Consider the following 22,041-nt stretch of genomic DNA (forward strand, 5'->3'; position numbering starts at 1 on the left):
TAAGGTTTCTGTTTCCTTGCTGGCTGTCAGTCAGAGGCTCCTCTCAGTTCCCAGAGGATGCCCTCATTCTTTGCCATGTAGACCTCTCTGCTTTCAAAGCCTATAACAGAGAATTTTCCTTTTGTTGAATCCCACTGACTCCGTGGATTTCTTAGCAGAAAGAGCCCAGTATCTTTTAAAGTTTATCTGATTAGGTCAGGCCCATCAAGGATAACCACCCTTAAAATTCAACTGACTTGTGACCTTAATTACATCTGCCTAATCCTTTCACAACAGCACCTATATTAGTGTTTGACTAAATAACTAAAAGAAAGTGCGCATACACCAGGGGTTTGGGAATGTGGGTAGCCATCTTGTGCCTAACTACCACAAGAAGTGATTCTTTCATACTTTAAACTCCATGGTGAGATGTGAGGAAGAGAAACATCCTTGACCTTAGGGAGAGGGACTCGAACTTTCTGCTACTTTGGAAACTTTATCTAACCTTACCTGCCCTCTGCCCATGAATGAGAAAATCTGCATCTTGATGTGGCAAGGAATGAGGCTGTAATAGTGCCTAAGGGTCATAGTGGCTATAGAAGCTACAGATTAATCACATCTACTTCTCCTGAGAGATATACTATTGAACCTGATTTGAAAAATCTTTCTCTTGTGCTGTAGGGACAGACAGCCCACAAAGGGATTTAATGCCATTAGGCTGAAAAGTGAGTTCTCCATAGGATCCAGGCAGCAGGATCCAGGCATCATTTCAAGAGTTACAATCTCCTAGAGATCAGGTACAGACAAGAAAGTACCTTCCTTTCTTGTCACTGCTTTGACCTGCATTTGAAAGACAGGGAAGATATGCAAAAGCAACTCACATACCATTGGAACTAGTTGCCTTTACTGTCCCCTTTTATCCTGGCTTCACCACTCAATTTGATCAAACCAATGGGTCTCTGCCATAACACAGGGGGCTAGCAAACCTGTACCTCACATGAAAGAGTTAGATCTGATTCTGGGGCTCAGGTGCAGGATACAGGAGGGTGTGGGGGCAGCCTTCATGGATGAAAACAAGGCCTTTGGCATTGAGTAACAGCTGAGACTAGCAAGCCTCATTGTCCAGCATTCCAAGTCGTCTAGCAACATGCTGGCCCCTGCTGCAAAGAGAGAACAGAGGATCCTCCAACAGAATGAATGGAATCTGATTTCAATTATGTTCAGTACAGTCACCCTCTTCAGGCAGAGAGGCCAGAACACCTGGTGCAACTTGGGCCACTGTGGCCACAGGGACAGCACGTTACCGTTACCCAGGTCCTGGAGGCAAGTGGGAATGTGGCTAGCCAAGTTTTCATTAGCACTATGTAGAGAAGGGGAATTATTTTTATGCTGATGGATTCTCCCCACAGTCTCTGCACATATTGATCTTGCTTATAATGAGTTTGCTTAGGTCCATGAGTCATCACTCCACTGAGATCTGAGTCATGGGTGGGAGAGTCGAGGTGACAGAGCGTACCTCTCTGATTGCACCAGCACCAACTTCTCCGTGTGTCCTTCCACCTTTTAGAAAAGCCCACACATTCATCTATATACAATTCATTTAGATAATTTTCTTCTTTATTAATATCATGATTTGGGCATGACAAATGGGACAGCTGCTCCACTCTAAATTAATAGCACTATTCCTTAGAACTTCGTAAGATGAAATAAATGTTCTATATCTGTGTTGTCCACTGTAGCAGCCACAAGTCACGTGTGGCTTTTGAGCATTTGAACTTTGGCTAGTGAGACTAAGGAGTTATATTTTAAATTTTATTTAATTTTAATTAATTTTAATTTAGGTAGCCGCATGTGTCTAATGGCTGCTGTGTTGGACAGTTCATATACAAGAGGAGCTCAGAGATGCAGTTACTGAGATGGAGTAGAAAAGAGTCTAAAAGAGAGCTGATATGGCACAGGGAACTCTAGATTAGGAATAAGAGCTCCAGTTGTAGTCTCAGCTCTGCCACTAGGTGACCTTGATCACTCTGGCTGCAGCCTCCCCATCTTTGACTTGAAATTTTGGATTAACAATATTTAGTCCTGAAATAATGGCTAGGGCCTGAATTGAAATTTGGGATACAGATGAGTTTTAGGAAAAAATTTTTAATTTATTTTTTATTGTTATTTCCCTCAACACACTTTTTGTTCCCCACTGTACAGCATGGGGACCCAGTTACACACACACGTATACATAATTTTTTCTCCCATTGTCATGCTTCATTGTGAGTATCTAGACATAGTTCTCAGTAATACACAGCAGGATCTCATTGCTAATCCATTACAAGAGCAATAGTTTGCATCTGTTAACCCCGAGCTCCCAATCCATCCCTCTCTCTCTCCCTTCCACCAGGCAACCACAAGTCTATTCTCCAAGTCCATGATTTTCTTTTCTGTGGAGAGGTTCATTTGTTCTGTTTATTAGATACCAGATATGAGTGATATCATATGGTATTTGTCTTTGTCTTTCTGACTTATTTCACTCAGTATGAGAGTCTCTAGTTCCATCCATGTTGCTGCAAATGGCATTACTTCATTCTTTTTTATGGCTGAGTAGTATCTCATTGTGTATATATACCACATCTTCCTAATCTAGTTGTCTGTTAATGGATATTTGGGTTGTTTCCATGTCTTGGCTATTGTGAATAGTGCTGCAGTGAACAAGCGGGTGCATGTGTCTTTTTTAAGGAAAGTTTTGTCTGGATATATGCCCAAGAGTGGGGTTGCTGGGTCATATGGAAGTTCTATGTATAGATTTCTATGGTTCTTCCATACTGTTCTCCATAGTGGCTGTACCAGGTTACATTCCCACCAACAGTGCAGGAGGGTTCCTTTTCTCCACACCCCCTCTAGCACTTGTTATTTGTGGACTTATTAATGATGGTCATTCTTACTGGTATGAGGTGGTACCTCATGGTAGTTTTGATTTGCATTTCTTTAATAAGCAGAAATGTTGAGCATTTTTTCATTTTAAATATTACATGAATGCTTTCTAGGAGTATATTTATGTGCACATGCACCGCAGAGACAGGGAGGCAGTAAAGCATTAATTTCAGTCCACCAGAGTTCCCACCATTTCTCCTACAAACACACACACACACACACACACACACACACACACACACACACACATACCTGTGTAGACACTGAAGGTGTATTAATTCTATGACCCCCTGGTTGAGATGAGTTCTAAGGACCCTATTTTGTCATGCTATGAATCTTTAAACCACTATAGTATCCAAACTTTTTTCTACTTTGGGTAAGTAAGTGGAGTATTCTCAAAGCTTCCTGCCTCTTCCCTTATGGATTTGATGTTAGTTACTGAAGTTTAGAGTCAAGGGTAGTAGTGAAAACCAGGGAGGGTATTACCCTAGTCCCACTCCTCAGCTTTGCTATTCAGCTAGAAGAAGGGTTTAGGGCTTTAGACTCCTTGGGAAGGCAGCATGATATAGTAGCAAGAACTTTAGCTTCATAGTCAGCAGACTGGGTTACGATTACTAGGTTTTGTTTCTTGATAGCTGTGTTACCTCAACTTACTCAATTGAAAAATAGGAAATATTCCTCACCTCCTAAGATCCTTGTGAAATTAAATGATGTGTTTAAGAAGTGTGGTGTATAGAATTTTCAGAAAAAAATAAATATCCGTATATCTCTTAGTTGCCTCAAGCTTAGGGCTAATTACATCTCTGTCCTCTCCCAGTCAAAGAGAGGGACTACATGATCTGGCAACTTCTGAGCTCAAGGCCATAAAGTTCCATTGGTGGGGTCTACCTCTAGAAACTGTACCAGGGGGAGCATATTCAGTAGGCACTGCCAATCTGTGAAGCTACCTACAAGAATCCATGTCAGCAGTGGGTTCACTGGATGACAAGATATAGTGGCAGCCAGGCCACTAGCTCTGGGACAAGATGAGCTTACCCCTGCCCATACCTTCTAGCTTGTGCCCTTGATGGGAGATGGGAGGTGGGAGTTGACAGTGGGTGTGCATATCTCCTTATTACTGACTGTGCCCAAGCCTTGCAGAAATGATTGCTGGACAAGGTCATCTTGAACTCTGTGTTGACTTTCCAAGCTCCTTTGTTATTTTACCCTGAGTTCTTCTCTGTACTCCTCTTGCACCACCAATCCCTCTATTTTCTCCTCCTCTACCCTAGCTGTTGATCCAAACGTGTGATTCATTCTTTCACTGATTTACTGAGTTGCAGTATGATTGGAGTTTGCATTGCAGGACTTATTTTTCTAATTAGAGCTGAAAGTCAACTCCAGATAAGTATCTTTTTCTGCAGGAGCCAGAAACAGATCAGCAACAGGTCTTGTTGTATTCATCCATTAAAATTGAGCAATCAGCTTCTCTCTTTGTTTTGTACTTTTTAAAATGTAATATTATTATTATTATTATTTTAAAGGGATTAGAGATAAAGTGGTTTATGGCCTGCTCTGGTGCAACTGCCTATGCTAGACCTCAGAGTTATAATCTTTTCAATTATTTATATTTCTGCCTATATAAATGCTAAGGAAAATAGCACAAAGTAAACATCTCAATGCCCAAGCACCTCTAAATTGTGTGCATGAGAGCATGAGGGGAGGGGAGGATGGTTTTTAAGGTTTGAGTTTTAGATTATTGTTGTTGTTTTAAATAATGTTATCTCTATCATCATTTTAATGGCTGCTTCCTAGCATGATTTTCATTCTTTGGGCAGATTATAGAGGCAGCGATGTTGTGTTATTTCTTTGATACCACTGAGGATTTCAGACTTCAGCTTCCCCCTCTCCCTTTTACTAGAATTAATATGTGTGTTACAGTGTATGCTCAACTGTGAGTGTAAATGTCTGACAATACCTGAAGCTGTTATAGTGGTCAAGTGGGAAATGCAGCAACACCAGAAACTTTTCATTCATTGACTGAAAAGTGGGATTATAGAACAAGTCTAGTCCTTCTTCAACAAATCTGCCTTTCTAGTCCCCTACACTAGCAATCTGCTAGACATGCTAGACATAGACACAAGTACATCATTTACTTGATTTAAAACATTCTGTATTTGCATTTCACCTATGAGATAAAGCTCAAATTTCTCAATATGATTGATATACATGCTCCTTTAAAGTCAGGCTTCATCTTTGCTTTCAACCTTATAAATAGCCACTCTCCCTACACAAACAATATACCCTCCAGCCACACTGGTCTATAACTTTTTCCCCCTAAACATTCAGCACTTTTGTTTATGATCTTTCCATCCCTCTCTGCTTGCTGAAATCACTACTCTTCAAGGTCCGGGTCAAATGTCACCATAAGCATTTCCCTGATCCTAACTCTCCAGAGAGATTGTTATATTCCTCTTTTTTTTAACACCCCTGTTGTAATGTTCACCAGTTTTATAGTTTTTAATTTTTAGAATTTTTAGTGGCATTTATTTCTCCTCTAAAAAACTGGGTTACGCTTATGCCCTTTTTGCCACAAAGAAGCAAAGCCCTAATTGTGGAAGTTTCTTGAATGAATGAGTGAATCATGAATTCATTAGTAAATGATTTAATTGAAGGTCCAAGATATGAGTACTGGGGACTGCATTTAGGCATAGCCAAATCCAAGGATATACCAGGTCTGTCTGGCAAGGAGGTCAGGGAGAAAGCAGGATATGAAAGTTTGAATTTAGTAGGAATTTAGAATGATATATCATTCATGTAACCAGTGTTTAAACTGAGCACTTGCCCTTAAAGGAGTTTAGAGTCTATGATCAATGGAAATGAATATCCTTATTTTCTTTGCTCAGGTAGCTTTTCTAACAGGGTAGCTGTGCTATGTGTTTTTGGCCACTGATAATAAATCTAAGTTTACCTTCCTTCCCAATAGCTCGGAAACTGAAGAAACTTGGTAATCTGAAACTACAAGAGGAAGGGGAGGCTTCCAGTGCCACCAGCCCCACTGAGGAGCCAGCCCAGAAGCTGACAGTGTCACATATTGAAGGCTATGAGTGTCAGCCCATCTTTCTGAATGTCCTAGAAGCCATTGAGCCAGGCGTAGTGTGTGCCGGACATGACAACAACCAGCCTGACTCCTTTGCGGCCTTGCTTTCTAGCCTCAATGAACTAGGCGAAAGACAGCTTGTACATGTGGTCAAGTGGGCCAAGGCTTTGCCTGGTAAGGAAAGTGGGGGCATGGGATATGGGAGATCATATTTATTGAATGCACCTATGGACCAAACACCATGTCTGTTCCTTTCTTGCCCTTTAACTCATGTAGTCCTCACCATAACCTTCTTGGGGGAAGAGATTGGTATAATCCCTACATTAAACATAAGGAAATTCAGAAATCAAAGAGAAGAGTAGCATTAGTGAGTATCCCATATGCCTCACATCAGCACACAGAAACCATGTTTCCACGTTCAACCTGCAGACATAGTCAGCATTTCCTCATGATCATATAGCCATACCTTTATATGCCTTAAGATACTCTTCTACATGCACACACACAGGCTCATCCTAAAGATAATCTTGAGCCTGACTGATATTCTGTCTTCAATATTTCTTAGGACCCATACCACAGGAGTTCTTATAAATATGGTATGGTAGTAGGTGTCAGAACACTTAGGTTCTAGTCTTAGCTCTGCTGGTAACTCACTGTGTAATCCCTTCCCTTTCTGGGTCCCAGTTTTTCCATCTGGATAATGTATGAAAAGTGGTTTGGACTCAACTGATTGTTTTCCAATTTTACTTCAAGTAACTCTTGGTGCTCTTTAAACTACCTTATGATCATAGTGGCAGGAAATATTAGGTGATAGTGAAAGAAATATGAAGTGTTTGTCTAACTTATGCATGGATACCTCTAGTGATGGGGAATTCACTTTCTCCCTTGGACATCTGTTGTTTGAAAAGGTCTGATTACTAAAATGTTAGAGCTTAAAGAAGACTCAGAGATACTCTATCCAATGATTCACAAACGTTCTTTTAGCAGCCAAACTCTTTATTTCTCAGAAACATGGTACACAGATCCAAATGTAGCTGGTTGATTTAAAGCCAGTGCCTCTCCCTCATTGCCCCTAGAGAAGCCTCTTGCAGAATCTTAAGGCTCCAGGGAACAAAGTTTGGAAATAAGTGAAGCATAAACTTTTTAAAGGTTCTCTTAATCCTAAACTTCTATGAGAAATAGACTTTTGAAACATTCATAACCAAACCTCTTCTTGTGGAGTCAAGGATTAACCTGCCATTTAATGACAACTGCCAATTAGATAGGAATGTATATTGAACAGAGCAGTTTCATATATATTACCTGACTTGATCCTCATAAGAATCCTATATAATATTCTTTTCCCTATTTTATAGATAAAGACACTAAAGCTCTGAGAGGTAGTGTTCTTGCCCTACCGATATACATTCAGAAGGTATCAGGGTCAGAACTTTAGCCCAGGTCCCCTTGTAACTCCAAACTCCCTCCTCATCCAACTCTTCCCATACTGTGTGTAGTACCCCTGTAGTTTTTTAGTCCTAGGGATCAAGGCCTCATCCAAGACCATCTAAGGCCAGTTGGGCCATAATATGGACTTGCTGCCTTGAAGACATTGCATGTTGACTGTCAAGGCCCCTTTTTGTCTTTCTGACTCACAAGGCCCAGTTACAGCCACCAGACTGTCCCTAATACCTTCCTAGTTTAAAAAAGCTGAGGTTTATTAGCCAATAAAATCCCTGGGAAGAAAGCCCAAGGACTCTGGCTATGTATGCACTGTGCCAAAAACAGAGAGTTCACACAGGGGGAAAAATACCAAAAAAAAAGAGAGAGAAAAGAAAAAGTTGCTTTAATTCTGATCACTTATTCAGCAGGGTGTCTTGGTGTCATGTATGTAACAGAGTTCCATTAAATCTTTTCAAGCAGTTGCCAAACACTTAAATTTTTCCATCTTATAGGATATAGAACCTTTTTGTATGCATGATTCCACTTGATCCTCATAGCAATCCTATGAATCATAGGGACTTTTACTCCCATTTCAAATGACAAGGCTCAGAGAGGTTAATTAACTTGTTCTATTTGGTCACTTAAAAAAATGCAGCCAGAGCTTGGGATCACACCCTCTTATTTCTAGTTTGATGGTCTTAACAATAACCCATTGCAAATCATGATGGCAGAATTTGTATAATTGGGAGTCACTGGCTTTCCTCAGCCCAACTGCTGGAATAGGAAGCCCTCTACTTAGATTAACAAGTCTGCAAGTTAATATCAGTTCACCATCTAGCTTGTCCAAGGAAATAATCTCTGACCTGAAGTTATTTAAAAGAATAACTTCAAAATAGAGCCAATTACCACATTCATTAGAACTGTTATTTCTATTATCAATAATCACTCACTAATTCAAGTTATTTGATCATTGAACAGATTGAGTTCCTGTCCTTTGAGAGGGCACTGTGCTGGGTACCTACTCAGATAAATTTTTCTGTCATAGTTATGATTTATAGAAATGGTCTAGTATAGCACCTGGTACATGGATAAATGATAATTGAGGGAGAGTGAGTAGTTTGTATTACACAGTATATTTATAATCAGATGCATTTGGCTTAGAATCTTAGCTGTACACTAGTTGTGTGATCTCAAGCATATCATGTCTGCACTTACTTCTGTTTCCTCATTTGTAGAGATGCTAGGACAACTGCTACTTTTCAGGTTGTTATCAGCATAGCAATTATGTATAAAGAGCACCTCTACAGTGGAAAAAAATTGTGTTGGGGAAATAACAATAAAAAATAGATAAAAAAAAAAAGATCACCTAGTACAATAGCTTAAACATAGAAGATACTCTGTAAATGGTGGGTCATTATTATGAAGCTTGAGTGCTAAACTATTGCTTTCACTAAAATCAACTTAAGCTGGCACCAGCTTTGCTTAGAAGCCCCTACATGGATCCCAAATATATACTGTCTTCTTTGAAGACCTTGGCTGTCAGGTACACCAAAGCAGCAAATATTTCCAGAAATTTCCTATGCTCCCTAACCTGTTTGATGTGTTTCACAATCTGAAAAATGACTCCTTTCTATTTCTCCAAAACAGCTGCATGCAATATAAAATAGGTATTAGTGAATGCATAGTGAAGGAAACCTTTAAGCTGGAGCTACTATTTCCTCAAATGATCCCTTGATAGCTATACTGTCTGAGCAGGCTACTTCAAAGGCTGGGCATTAGAGAACAGAGTTAGGTACTGTAATCAGATTAGACCTATAGAAAAATTACTCTGCTATGTTGCTGATGTGTACACTTTAATTAGGCTTGAGTGCTAGGCAACTCTCACTAAGGACCATGAATTAGTGTCATAGCCAAACCAAGCTTTCCATTTTTTCCCCTCAGTGTTAGTTCTCTGGCATCTCAGAGAAGGAAAAAAAATCATTAGTATTTCTGGATTATTTGGTCCTTGTACAGCTTAAACCTCATCCCCTGATGCAAACTCACATTCACACACTTACCAGCCAAACTTTCTTTGCTTCCCATTGCCTCCTACTCCCAGGGTTCAGGATTCAAGCTCACAGGCACCCTCCCAGAGAGATGCTTGGATGTTCCATGCTTGACTCTGGCTTTTTGTCTTCTACTGGAAAGAGTCGGTCCCATGCATTCTGTGCTACAGAAGGCCTTCATGCAGGAAATACTCCCAGGTCTAAGGCTCCAGCTAGTCTCTTAGCATATCATTACTGTGACGATTGGAGACACATGCCTGGGAGTTAAGACTACAGTCAAGGGTGATGACATGAGAGACTCTAGAATATCTGATGTTTGGTAGGCTTGAGACCTAATGGGAAAAAAAGGAAATAGAGTGTTTATGGCAAGGACAAACCAAACAGAACAATGTAGCTAGATAGTATAGACTTCAGCTCTGAGCTTAGGTCTAATGAGAGCTTGCGAACTTGGTAGTTCGTGAGCTGTATCCTTAAACTGTACTATATAAAAATCGCTGAAGAAGAGAATTAGAACACCTGGGTTCTAGTCCCATTTTGACCACATATAGAATTTATGGCCTTAGAGAAGTCTTCTCTGGCCTTCTGAAGGCCTTCTCTGGCCTTCAGATTCCTTGCTGGCAAAATAAGTGTCATATTGCTCACCCTTTAGGATAATTGTGAGGCTTAAATGAGGTAATAATCATCAGGAAAGTTAGAAGCATTATCTAAATTCATGTAAGTGGAGAGGAGATGAGATGGCGGAAGAGTAGGGGAACATGCTCGCCCTCTCCCACAAGCACAACCAAAAAAGCACATCTACGGAATAAATGACTCGCACAGAACAGCAACCAATCGCTGGCAGAAGAACCTAAACTCCAATAATGGCAAGAAGTTCGTGACATTACTGGGCAGAACGGGAGAAAAGAGGAGAGTGAGAGAAGGTGAATCCGAGCAGGACGGGCGCTCCCGAAAGGGAACTGTGGAGGAGAAAGGGATCCCGCACCCTGGAAAGTCACCTACTCGGGGGAAAGATCAAACGAACTGGAGGAATCTCCAGATGCAGAGAAGAGTGTAGCAGTAAGTTGGAGTACTGAAAAGCTGATCAAGAACCGAACGGACCATCTGAACTATGGGCACAGTCACCAAAAATTGAGACACCTGGGTGGGGGCTGGGCACTGAGTCCTCGGCTCCAAAGGTTAGTCCCCAGGAAAGGGACGGGGGAGGCGGGGCAGAGCGGAGACTGCTTGGGAGGTCTAGAAACCAGTCTGTCAAGTTTGATGGGGCAGAGACTACCTGGGAGACTAGAAAACAAAGCTGTCGCAGAGGAAGGGAGCTATACTCTAGGGGCTGGGAAGTGGAAAGCCACATCAGAGGGAACCTGGGAGAAGAGCCTGGTCTGCGCCCATGCTGGGGAGGGGAGAGAAGAAGGGGTGGGTCCCCATAGAACACTCCCCAGGCCACAGCAAGCTTACCGGCCCTCTAGCTGGCAGAAAGCTGTGCTTCCCAGTGCATCCCCTCCCCCTACCCCCGCCACCCTCTACGCACTCGCCAGACCTGGGGCTGCCTGCCATCCAGGAGGGCTGGCCTCAAAAATTGGCTGAAGTCTACCACCACAGGGGCTGTCCCTGCACAGGCCTGCTTGCCCTTTGGAGGGGCTACACCTCCACAGAGCAGCACCAAACAACCACCAGCCACCGAGAAAAGGCCTTCAGCCCAAAAAAGCTAGAACAAGCCTAGCCAGGCCGTGAAAAGATCTGCCTAATTCTCAGAAGGTGTTTCTGAGTTGGGCTGCTCTGGGGAGGAGTCTCTTGGGTTTTCAGTGGCCCTGCTACCTGCCCAAGCCCCCGGGGGTGCCCAATTCCCGCAGAATAGCTGCTCAGCACCACCAGCCCCCTGGAGGAGCCCCTGCAGCCCAGAAAAGCTACAACAAGCTTGGCCAGACTGTGAAAAGATCTGCCTACATTCGCAGGCCATCCTTCTGAATTGGGCTGCCCTAGGGAAGAGCCTCTTGGGTTCTCAGTGACCCAGATAGCTGCTCCAGCCCACAGGGGGCGCTGCGCTCCTGAGGAATACCTGCCCAATGCCGCCAACCCCCTGCAAGAACCCCACAGCCTAAAAACACCAGAGCAAGCTCTGCATGACCAAGTGAAATCTGCTACCATCGTGGTGTGGACCTCCCAGTCCTGTCTGCCCTCAGGAAGTCCTCCTTTGCTTCAAAGAAACACTGTTAGCCCCATCAACACTCCAGAAAAGCCACACTGCCTCAAAAAGATTGACCAACAACGCCAGCCCTCAGGAAATATTCCACGGCAGTGACAAGGCAAACACTGCCCGATAACGGAGAGTACAACTCCCTCGGGAGAAAGAAAACAACAAGCAAGATGAAGAAGCTGAGAAACCACCCCCAGTCAAACCAACAGGAGAACTCACCTAAAACAGTCAACAATGAAACAGATCTCTGCAGTCTGACAGACCTGGAGTTCAAAAGAGAAATAGTGAAAATACTGAAGGAATTAAGAGAAGATACGCACAGTAATGCAGATGCCCTCAGAAAGGAACTAGAAAATATAAGGAGGAGCCAAGAAAAGCTAGAACATTCATTTGCAGAGATACAAACTGAACTAAGGGCAGTAAAAACCAGAATGATTAATGCATAAGAACGAATCAGTGATTTGGAAGATAGAATAATGGAAATCACCCAATCAGGTCAGCAGACAGAAAACCAAATCAAAAAACAGAAAAGCAATATAAGAGACCTATGGGATAATATAAAGCGGGCCAATCTATGCATAATAGGAATTCCAGAAGGAGTAGAAAAAGATAAGGGAATGGAAAATATATTTGAAGAAATTATCACTGGAAACTTCCCAAATCTAAATGATACTGGGTTCAAGATACAGGAAGCAGAGAGGACCCCAAACAAATTGAACCCAAACAGACCCACACCAAGACACATAATAAAAATGGCAAAAGTTAGTGATAAAGAGAGGATCCTAAAGGCAGCAAGAGAAAAGCAGAATGTTACCTACAAGGGAACCCCCATAAGAATATCAGCTGACTTCTCTACAGAAACACTACAGGCCAGGAGGAAATGGCAAGAGATATTTAAAGTGCTCAAAGGAAAAAATATGCAACCTAGAATACTCTATCCAGCAAGAATATCATTTAAAATAGAAGGGGAAATAAAAATTTTTTCCAACAAACAAAAACTTAAAGAATACAGCAACACAAAACCCAGGTAAAAAGAAATACTGAAAGGGCTTCTCTAAACCAAAAAGAAAGGAAGGAAAGGGAAGAAAAAAGAAAAAAAAAGAAGAAGAAGAGGAAGAACTAGGACTGAGGAAACTGCAATCAGAGAGCAGTCACTCAAATAAGCCAGCATACAGATTTAATCATGAACATGCTTCAAACAAAATAAAATTAAAAAGAAAAAAATAAAAAAGAGTCATCAAAACCATAAAGTGTGGGCAAGGGATGTTAGGAAATAAATAACCCTTTTTGTTTGTTTGTTTGTATGTTTCTCTTCTTAATTTTAATATAGTAATGAAGTGTTTGAACCTACAGGACCATCAGGCTAAAACACACAATTATAGGAAGGGGTTAGCATACTTAAAAAACAGGGCAACCACAAGCCAAAACCAAATATTGCATTTGCAAAAAATGAAAAAAAAATACACTCAAGCAGATAATAACAGGAGACCATCCAACCAAAAAAAAAAAAAAAAAAAAAGAAGAAGGAATGGAAGAATGTGGAAGAATGGAGAACCATAGAATCAACTGGAACACGAGGTTCAAAATGGCAATAAATAATCATCTATCAATTATCACCTTAAATGTCAATGGACTGAATGCCCCAATCAAAAGACACAAAGTGGCTGAGGGGATAAAAAGGCAAAAACCTTCAATATGCTGCCTACAAGAAACTCACCTTAGGACAAAGGATACATATAGATTGAAAGTGAAAGGGTGGGGAAAAATATTTCACGCCAATAGACTTGACAGAAAAGCAGGAGTCGCAACGCTCATATCAGACAAAATAGACTTTAAAACAAAAGACATAAAGAAAGACAAAGAAGGACACTATTTAATGATTAAGGGATCCATCCAAGGAGAGGATGTTACTATCGTCAACATATATCCCAAAAACAGGAGCACCCAGATACATACAACAAATATTAACAGACATAAAGGGAGATATTGATGAGAATCCAATCAGAGTAGGAGACCTTAATACCCCCCTCACATCAATGGACAGGTCCTCTAGACAGAAAACCAATAAAGCAACAGAAATCCTAAAGGAAACAATAGAAAAGTTAGACTTCATTGATCTCTTCAGGACACTACATCCAAAAAAAGCAGAATACACATTCTTCTCAAATGCTCATGGAACATCCTCAAGAATCGACCCCATATTGGGAACAAAGCTAACCTCAATAAATTTAGGAGCATAGAAATTATCTCAAGTATCTTCTCTGACCACAATGCCATGACATTAGAAATCAACCATGGGAAAAGGAAAGAGAAAAAACCTACTGCATGGAGACTAAACAACATGCTACTAAAAAACCCATGGGTCAATGAGGAAATCAAGAAGGAAATTAAAAACTACCTTGAAACAAATGTTAATGAAGACACAACCTCTCAAAATCTGTGGGATGCTGTGAAAGCAGTGCTCAGAGGGAAATTTATAGCACTACAGGCCTTTCTCAAAAAAGAAGAAAGATCCCAAATGGACAACTTAACCCTCCACCTAAATGAATTAGAAAAAGAAGAACAAAAAAGACCTAAAGTCAGCAGAAGGAAGGAAATTATAAAGATCAAAGAAGAAATCAATAAAATAGAGACTCAAAAAACAATAGAGAAAATTAATAAAACCAAGAGCTGGTTCTTTGAAAAGGTGAACAAAATTGACAAACCCCTGGCCAGACTCACTAAGAAGAGGAGAGAAAGGACCCAAATAACCAAAATTAGAAATGAAAAAGGAGAAATCACAACGGATACAGCAGAAATACAAAAAACCATAAGAGAATACTATGAACAACTCTACGGCAACAAGTTTGACAATCTGGAAGAAATGGACAACTTTCTAGAATCTTCCAGCCTGCCAAAACTGAATCACGTAGAAACAGACCAACTGAACAGACTGATCACTAGAAATGAAATTGAAGAGGTCATAAAATCACTCCCAACAAATAAAAGTCCAGGACCAGATGGCTTCACAGGTGAATTCTATCAAACATATAAAGAGGAATTGGTGCCCATCCTCCTGAAACTCTTTCAAAAGGTGGAAGAAGAAGGAATACTCCCAAAGACATTCTATGATGCCACCATCACCCTCATTCCAAAACCAGACAGAGATACCACCACAAAAGAAAACTATCGCCCAATATCATTGATGAATATAGATGCAAAAATTCTCAACAAAATCCTAGCCAACCGAATCCAACAACATATCAAAAAGATCATACACCATGACCAGGTAGGGTTGATCCCAGGTTCACAAGGATGGTTCAACATACACAAGTCAATCAACATCACAGACCACATTAACAAAAGACAAGTCAAAAATTATATGATCATCTCAATAGACGCAGAAAAAGCATTTGACAAAGTCCAACATCCATTAATGATCAAGACCCTCGCCAAAGTGGGTATAGAGGGAACATTCCTAAACATAATCAAAGCCATTTATGATAAACCCATAGCAAATATAATCCTCAATGGGGAAAAACTGAAAGCCTTCTCACTCCAATCTGGAACAAGACAGGGATGCCCACTCTCACCACTGCTCTTCCACATAGTTTTGGAAGTCCTAGCCACAGCAATTAGACAAACAAAAGAAATAAAAGGCATCCATATAGGAAGAGAAGAGATCAAACTGTCACTGTAGGCAGATGACATGATACTATACATAGAAAACCCTAAGGACTCAACCCCAAAACTCCTTGAACTGATTCATAAATTCAGCAAAGTAGCAGGATATAAGATGAACATTCAGAAGTCAGTTGCATTTCTGTATACCAGCAATGAAATATTAGAAAAGGAATACAAAAATATGATACCTTTTAAAATTGCACCTCACAAAATCAAATACCTTGGAATACACCTGACCAAGGAGGTAAAGGACCTATATGCCGAGAACGATAAAACTTGAATCAAAGAAATCAAAGAAGATGTAAAGAAATGGAAAGATATTCCATGTTCCTGGATTGGGAAAATCAATATTGTAAAAATGGCCATACTACCCAAAGCAATCTACAGATTCAACGCAATCCCTATCTAATTACCCAGGACATTTTCCACAGAAGTAGAACAAACAATCCAAACATTTATATGGAACCACAAAAGACCCAGAATCGTCAAAGCAATCCTGAGAAACAAAAACCAAGCAGGAGGCATAACTCTCCCAGATCTCAAGAAACACTACAAAGCCACAGTCATCAAAAGAGTGTGGTACTGGTATCAAAACAAACAGACAGACCAATGGAACAGAATAGAGAACCCAGAAATAAACCCTGACACCTATGGTCCATTAATCTTTGACAAGGGAGGCAAGAACATCAAATGGGAAAAAGAAAGTCTATTCAGCAAGCATTGCTGGGAAACCTGGACAGCTGCATGCAAAGCAATGAGACTAGAACACACCCTCACACCATGCACAAAAATAACCTCCAAATGGCTGAAAGACTTAAATATACGACAGGACACCACCAAACTCCTAGAAGAAAACATAGGCAAAACACTCTCGGACATCAACCTCATGAATATTTTCTCAGGCCAGTCTCCCAAAGCAATAGAAATTAGACCAAAAATAAACCCATGGGACCTCATCAAACTGAAAAGCTTTTGCACAGCAAAGGAAACCAAAAAGAAAACAGAAAGACAACTTTCAGAATGAGAGAAAATAGTTTCAAATGATGCAACCGACAAGGGCTTAATCTCCAGAATACATAAACAACTTATACATCCCAACAGCAAACAAGCCAATCAATCAATGGAAAAATGGGCAAAAGACCTGAATAGACATTTCTCCAAAGAAGATATACAGATGACTAGCAAACACATGAAAAAAATGCTTAACATTGCTGATTATAAGAGAAATGCAAATCAAAACTACCATGAGATACCACCTCACACCAGTCAGAATGGCCATCATTAAGAAGTCCACAAATAACAAGTGCTGGAGGGGCTGTGGAGAAAAGGGAACCCTCCTGCACTGTTGGTGGGAATGTAAACTGGTACAGCCACTATGGAGAACAGTCTGGAGATACCTTAGAAATCTATACATAGACCTTCCATATGACCCTGCAATCCCACTCTTGGGCATATATCCTGACAAAACTCTACTTAAAAGAGGCACGTGCACCCGCATGTTTATTGCAGCACTGTTCACAATAGCCAGGACATGGAAACAACCCCAATGTCCATCAACAGATGATTGGATTTGGAAGATGCAGTATATATACACAATGGAATACGACTTGGCCATAAAAAAGAATGACACAATGCCATTTGCAGCAACATGGATGGAACTAGAGACTCTCATACTGAGTGAAACGAGCCAGAAAGACAAAGACAAATACCATATGATATCACTTATAACTGGAATCTAATATCCAGCACAAATGAACCTTTCCACAGAAAAGAAAATCATGGACTTGGAGAAAAGACTTGTGGCTGCCTTATGGGAGTGGGAGGGATCGGGAGCTTGGGCTTATCAGACACAACTTAGAATAGATTTACAAGGAGATCCTGCTGAATAGCACTGAGAACTTTGTCTAGATACTCATGTTGCAACAGAACAAAGGGTGGGGAAAAAAATGTAATTGTAGGAGTTCCCGTTGTGGCGCAGTGGTTAACGAATCCGACTAGGAACCATGAGGTTGCAGGTTCGGTCCCTGCCCTTGCTCAGTGGGTTAAGGATCCGGCGTTGCCGTGAGCTGTGGTGTAGGTTGCAGACGCAGCTCGGATCCCGCGTTGCTGTGGCTCTGGCGTAGGCCGGTGGCTACAGCTCCGATTCAACCCCTGGCCTGGGAACCTCCATATGCCGCAGGAGCGGCCCAAGAAATAGCAACAACAACAACAACAAAAAGCCAAAAGACAAAAAAAAATGTAATTGTAGCGTATACATGTAAGGTTAACTTGATCTCCTTGCTGTACAGTGGGAAAAAAAAAAAGACAATGAGTATATCTCAGCTTTCCAATAAAAATAAAAATGCGTTAAAAAAAATAAATAAATTCATGTAAGCATTCCTAATGAAGTTTATAGCAAGACAAAATTTCAGATAATTCTGTATCTATTAAGGAGAAGAGTAATGATGTACTGGTAGGGGATAAGTTCTGAGGTAATGCTTTAAGCATCCAACTATTTAGAATCCTCCAGGAGAGCATATCCATATTCTCTTCTACCTATGTGGTATTATGGAGGCAGCATCTAGGAGCCTTTGTTCTCTGAGCTTAAGGGAGATAATTTAGACATCATATAAATCCCATTTTATAAAATGAGAAAATGTGGGTCTTTAGTGAATTTAATGAATATTTCTCTAGTTCCTATTCAAATATCTGAACTATGAGGGAAATTAAATAAGAAGGGAATGGTCCCTGTCTTCAAGAGGTTCTAAGTCTTGTAGGGGAGACAGATGTGTGCATAGATAAATTCCAATACAGTGTAATGCATGCTATAATTGGACGGGGCTACGTAAGATTCAGTAAGATGGTAAAAGAAGAATCATTAAGTCTTCTGTTTTGATGAGTTAGAAAATACTTCACAGGAGAGGTAGGCTTTCAGTGAAGACTTGAAAGATGAATAGGCATTTATCAGATAGAAAGCATAAGGAGAGAGGAATGCATCCTAGGCAAAGGCAACTGCCTCTGCAGAGATAGCAGAGGTATAGAGGCCTGGTATGTATGTGTTCAGAAAACTGTGGGTTTTTCAGAATAGCTAGAACCTAAATTATGGGAAGGCAAATGAAAAGGAATTAGTCTAAAACAGCAATCTAAATGTCCATCGACAGATGAATGGATTAAGAAGATGTGGTATATTTACACAATGGAATACTACTCAGCCATAAAAAAAGAGCAAAATAATGTCATTGGCAGCAACATGGATGGAACTAGAGACTCATACTAAGTGAAGTAAGTCAGAAAGAGAAAGACAGACACCATACGCTATCACTTATATCTGGAATCTAATATATAGCACAAAAGAAACTTTCCACAGAAAAGAAACTCATGGACTTGGAGAACAGACTTGTATTTGCAAAGGGGGAGGGGAGAGGAAGTGGGATGGACTGGGAATCTGGTGTTAATAGGTGCAAGCTCTTGCCTTCAGAGTGGATTAGCAATGAGATCCTGCTGTACAGCACAGGGAACTATATCTAGTCACTTATGATGAAACACGATTGAGGATAATGTGAGGAAAAGTATGTGTATGACTGGGTCACTTTGTTATACAGTAGAAATTGACAGAACACTGTAAACCAACTATAACAGAACAAATAAAAATCATTAAAATAAATAAATAAAACAGCAGGTCATAAAGGGCCCGATTGTGTATAATAATGGCAGTAGGGCAGGAATGCCAGTAGAGTAGGAAACTAGCAGGAGGAGGTACTTATTGAATAGAAAATTATGGAGAGGAAGTGGGAAGAAGGAAAGGGTCGGAGAAAAGCCTGGCATGGTTGTCAAAGGCATTCCACCATGTGATGATATGTAATAGTATCTCTTTCCCAGGATTGTTAGAAGGGACAAATAAGATAATAACTATAAAAGAGCTTTGTGAAGTGAAAAGTGCTATTCATGTGGGGGAAACAATTACACTGCATCTTCAAGAAAGGCAGTGAGCCTTTCTGAAGATCAAGAGCATGGGCTTTGGAATCAGACTGCCTTGCTTTGAAACTTGTTTTGCCAATGTCTAGCCTTATGATCTTGGATAAGTTTCTTAACCCTTCTGTGACTCACTTTTATAGCTTCACAGGATGGGAACAATAATAGTACCCACTTTATTGGATTATTGTGAGGATTAAATGAATTACTATAAGTAGCATGCTTAGAAAGTAGTTCATTCTTTATAACTAGTCAGTAAGTGCTAAATTATTCTTCTCTTTGCACGGAGAGTGCACTTTTTGCCTCCATCACCATTTCACTTGAGCAGATCAGTGAAGTAGGGTGTACAAGGAATATTATCCCTGCCATATAGTTCTCCCCCTGCTCCCAAGAATTGATGGCTCCTGGGGCTCTTCAGGGGCAGCCCAAGTGCCAGAGTTTCTCAACCCATGAAAGTCCCAGATGTCACTCAGCCCATCAGTGCCCAGTCTGACCACTGCCTCTGCCCTATCTCCAGGTTTCCGAAACTTGCATGTGGATGACCAGATGGCAGTCATTCAGTATTCCTGGATGGGGCTTATGGTGTTTGCCATGGGCTGGCGGTCCTTCACCAATGTCAACTCCAGGATGCTCTACTTCGCTCCGGACCTGGTTTTCAATGAGTAAGTACTTGCGGGCCCAAAACTCACATAGACATAGTATACTGTCCAGACCTGGGTGACTGGGTGGTGGTGATGATGGTAATGTGTGTAACTGTGTGAGTTCATTTAACCTTTTAGGGGAGGCAGTAAAGGCCCAGTCAGCCTGCTCAATCAGAGGTGGTTTTGCCTGGTTGAAAGGCCAATTGATAGGAGGGAAGAGGGGGTGGTGCTGAGGCCATCACTTTTCCAGTCAAGACCCAATCCTGGTATTTTGGCAGTGCTTCTGACCTGCTTTCAGCTTATCTCAGACCTTCACTTCAGAGCCCTTCCCCTTCACTCTGAACAACATAGGAAGTTAGCAGAGAAACTCTAGTTGTAAGCGCTAAAATTCCTTTGGTCCCTTTGCTACCAATGAGGGCTACTGCCAGTCACCATTTGTTGAGAAATTCCTTTGGGCCAGAACTATATTAGATACTTTCTAATCCATTCTCATTAGGCCTTCATGATAATTTGATTTTCCCTTTATAATCTTTTTTTTTTTTAATGGATAGGCTCAATAAAATAAAATGACTCACCCAGCACAGGTAGTGCAGATTGGCAACAGAATTCAGTGTGGCTGTGTAACTCCCAGCTCTTATAGTGCCTCCTGGTGGTAAGTGATGAGGAAGAGCAGCCCCACCATTCTCTGCCATGTGATCTTGGCTCAGCTACTTCCTTTTTCTTAAAACCAGGTTTAATTAATGCTTGCCCTGCCAGCAGCTCTATTTAACCATCATGAATTTGACCAAGAATTCATATTTTGGAATTAAAATTTTCTCACCTAAAACCTCTGTTCCTATATCATTGTCTTTGGGCAAGACCCTTAGCTTCCCTGACCTTTAGTTTCCCCATATGTTAATAAAGTAAAACTTTCTCAAATGACTTGTTATAACAACTAAAATAAGAGCTAATGGGTGTGAAATGTCTCACCCGTAATGCTAAAGAAGTAAAAAAGTACCTTTCCCATACTCTCTTTTCCTAATAGTGATAATCTTTTCTATGTCTGCTGTTTGAAGTCCCCTGTGGCATTGTGAATGGAGCTGGCCAGGAAAATTTTCCCAAGGAGCTTGAGCTAGTCTCAGCACAGAGAATCCCTTTGGTAAGGGAAGGAATTGAGCTTTCCTCCCCTCCAGCCCTCTAACCCAGAAGAACCTTAAAATAAAATCTACAGGCTTGTGGTTCCTTCCAGTACAACAGTGCCATATGGGGGGAAACAAACGTCCCCAGCTGCCCTCTTCCAACTCAGCCAGCCCTGGTAGCCAGAAACTAAGAATAACCATTGAGCTTTTGGCACAACCTGCTTTGTGGTTTCCAGATCTCCAAAGAGTTACCTATGATGCCATCTTCCGGGGCAGGCCTTAAAAAGCCCTCTTCCTGTTCATCTCTCAACGCTTCCTCTTGCTGCCCTCCAGTGATTGAATCAGCTCCTGAGCACCTGTGCTACCCTCCCCATCCAGAGCCCTAAGACCGCTGTGCCTTTGCAGGGTGATAATTTGCTATTTTCTAAACCTTAATTTCTTTTTCCACCTCTGTGTAAGTATGTGGCATCCTGCATTGGCTTTCTGGTCCATTCCCATGTACCTAATCAAAAGCTACCACAGAATTCCCCAGAGAGTCAGGGTTCTACATCAAGCCCCAGGGCTCCTGAAACAATAGGCTCCCTCTTCTTCTTGTTATAACCCATTCTGTTAGAGCTCTTAGAGTCCCTGGAAACATCTAAACCAATGTTTCTCAAAAGGGATGCTCGACATTTTTGAAGGAATGGTTTCTCATTGTGTCACACATTCCCAAATATTGGAACATGTTTAAAATTCCTGGTACCTACTCACTAAGTACCAAATAACATCCCAGTCACTGTGACAGTCCAAATCTCCTCCATGTATTTCTAGCATCCACTAAGGGAGTAGTACTTCTCCATTTGAAAGCCACCAATTGCTGATAGCCTCCTGAAGGTACAAATGGGAAAACTGACGCCCAAAGAGAGAGAAAGAGAGGAACTCTGGGTCAATCCATTTGCTGATCTGTCTTACAGGAAACCTTGTCATCAACCTTGCTTTATTCTTTTCTTATTCCTTCTTTGTGGAAAACACAGCTTATGAGGGTAATGAT

General features: G+C 41.1%; 1 protein-coding gene across 1 annotated transcript in view; it reads left to right on the forward strand.

The window, feature by feature from the left end:
- Positions 1–22,041, forward strand: part of AR (androgen receptor) — a 194,866-nt gene that overhangs the window by 162,537 nt on the left and 10,288 nt on the right. Inside the window, exons 4-5 of the mRNA XM_047764936.1 lie at positions 5,867–6,154; positions 19,770–19,914. Coding sequence (XP_047620892.1) covers positions 5,867–6,154; positions 19,770–19,914 — 433 coding nt within the window. The remainder of the gene's footprint in view (positions 1–5,866; positions 6,155–19,769; positions 19,915–22,041) is intronic.

This window comes from Phacochoerus africanus, chromosome X (assembly GCF_016906955.1).
Source record: "Phacochoerus africanus isolate WHEZ1 chromosome X, ROS_Pafr_v1, whole genome shotgun sequence".
NCBI classification, from domain to species: Eukaryota; Metazoa; Chordata; class Mammalia; order Artiodactyla; family Suidae; genus Phacochoerus; species Phacochoerus africanus.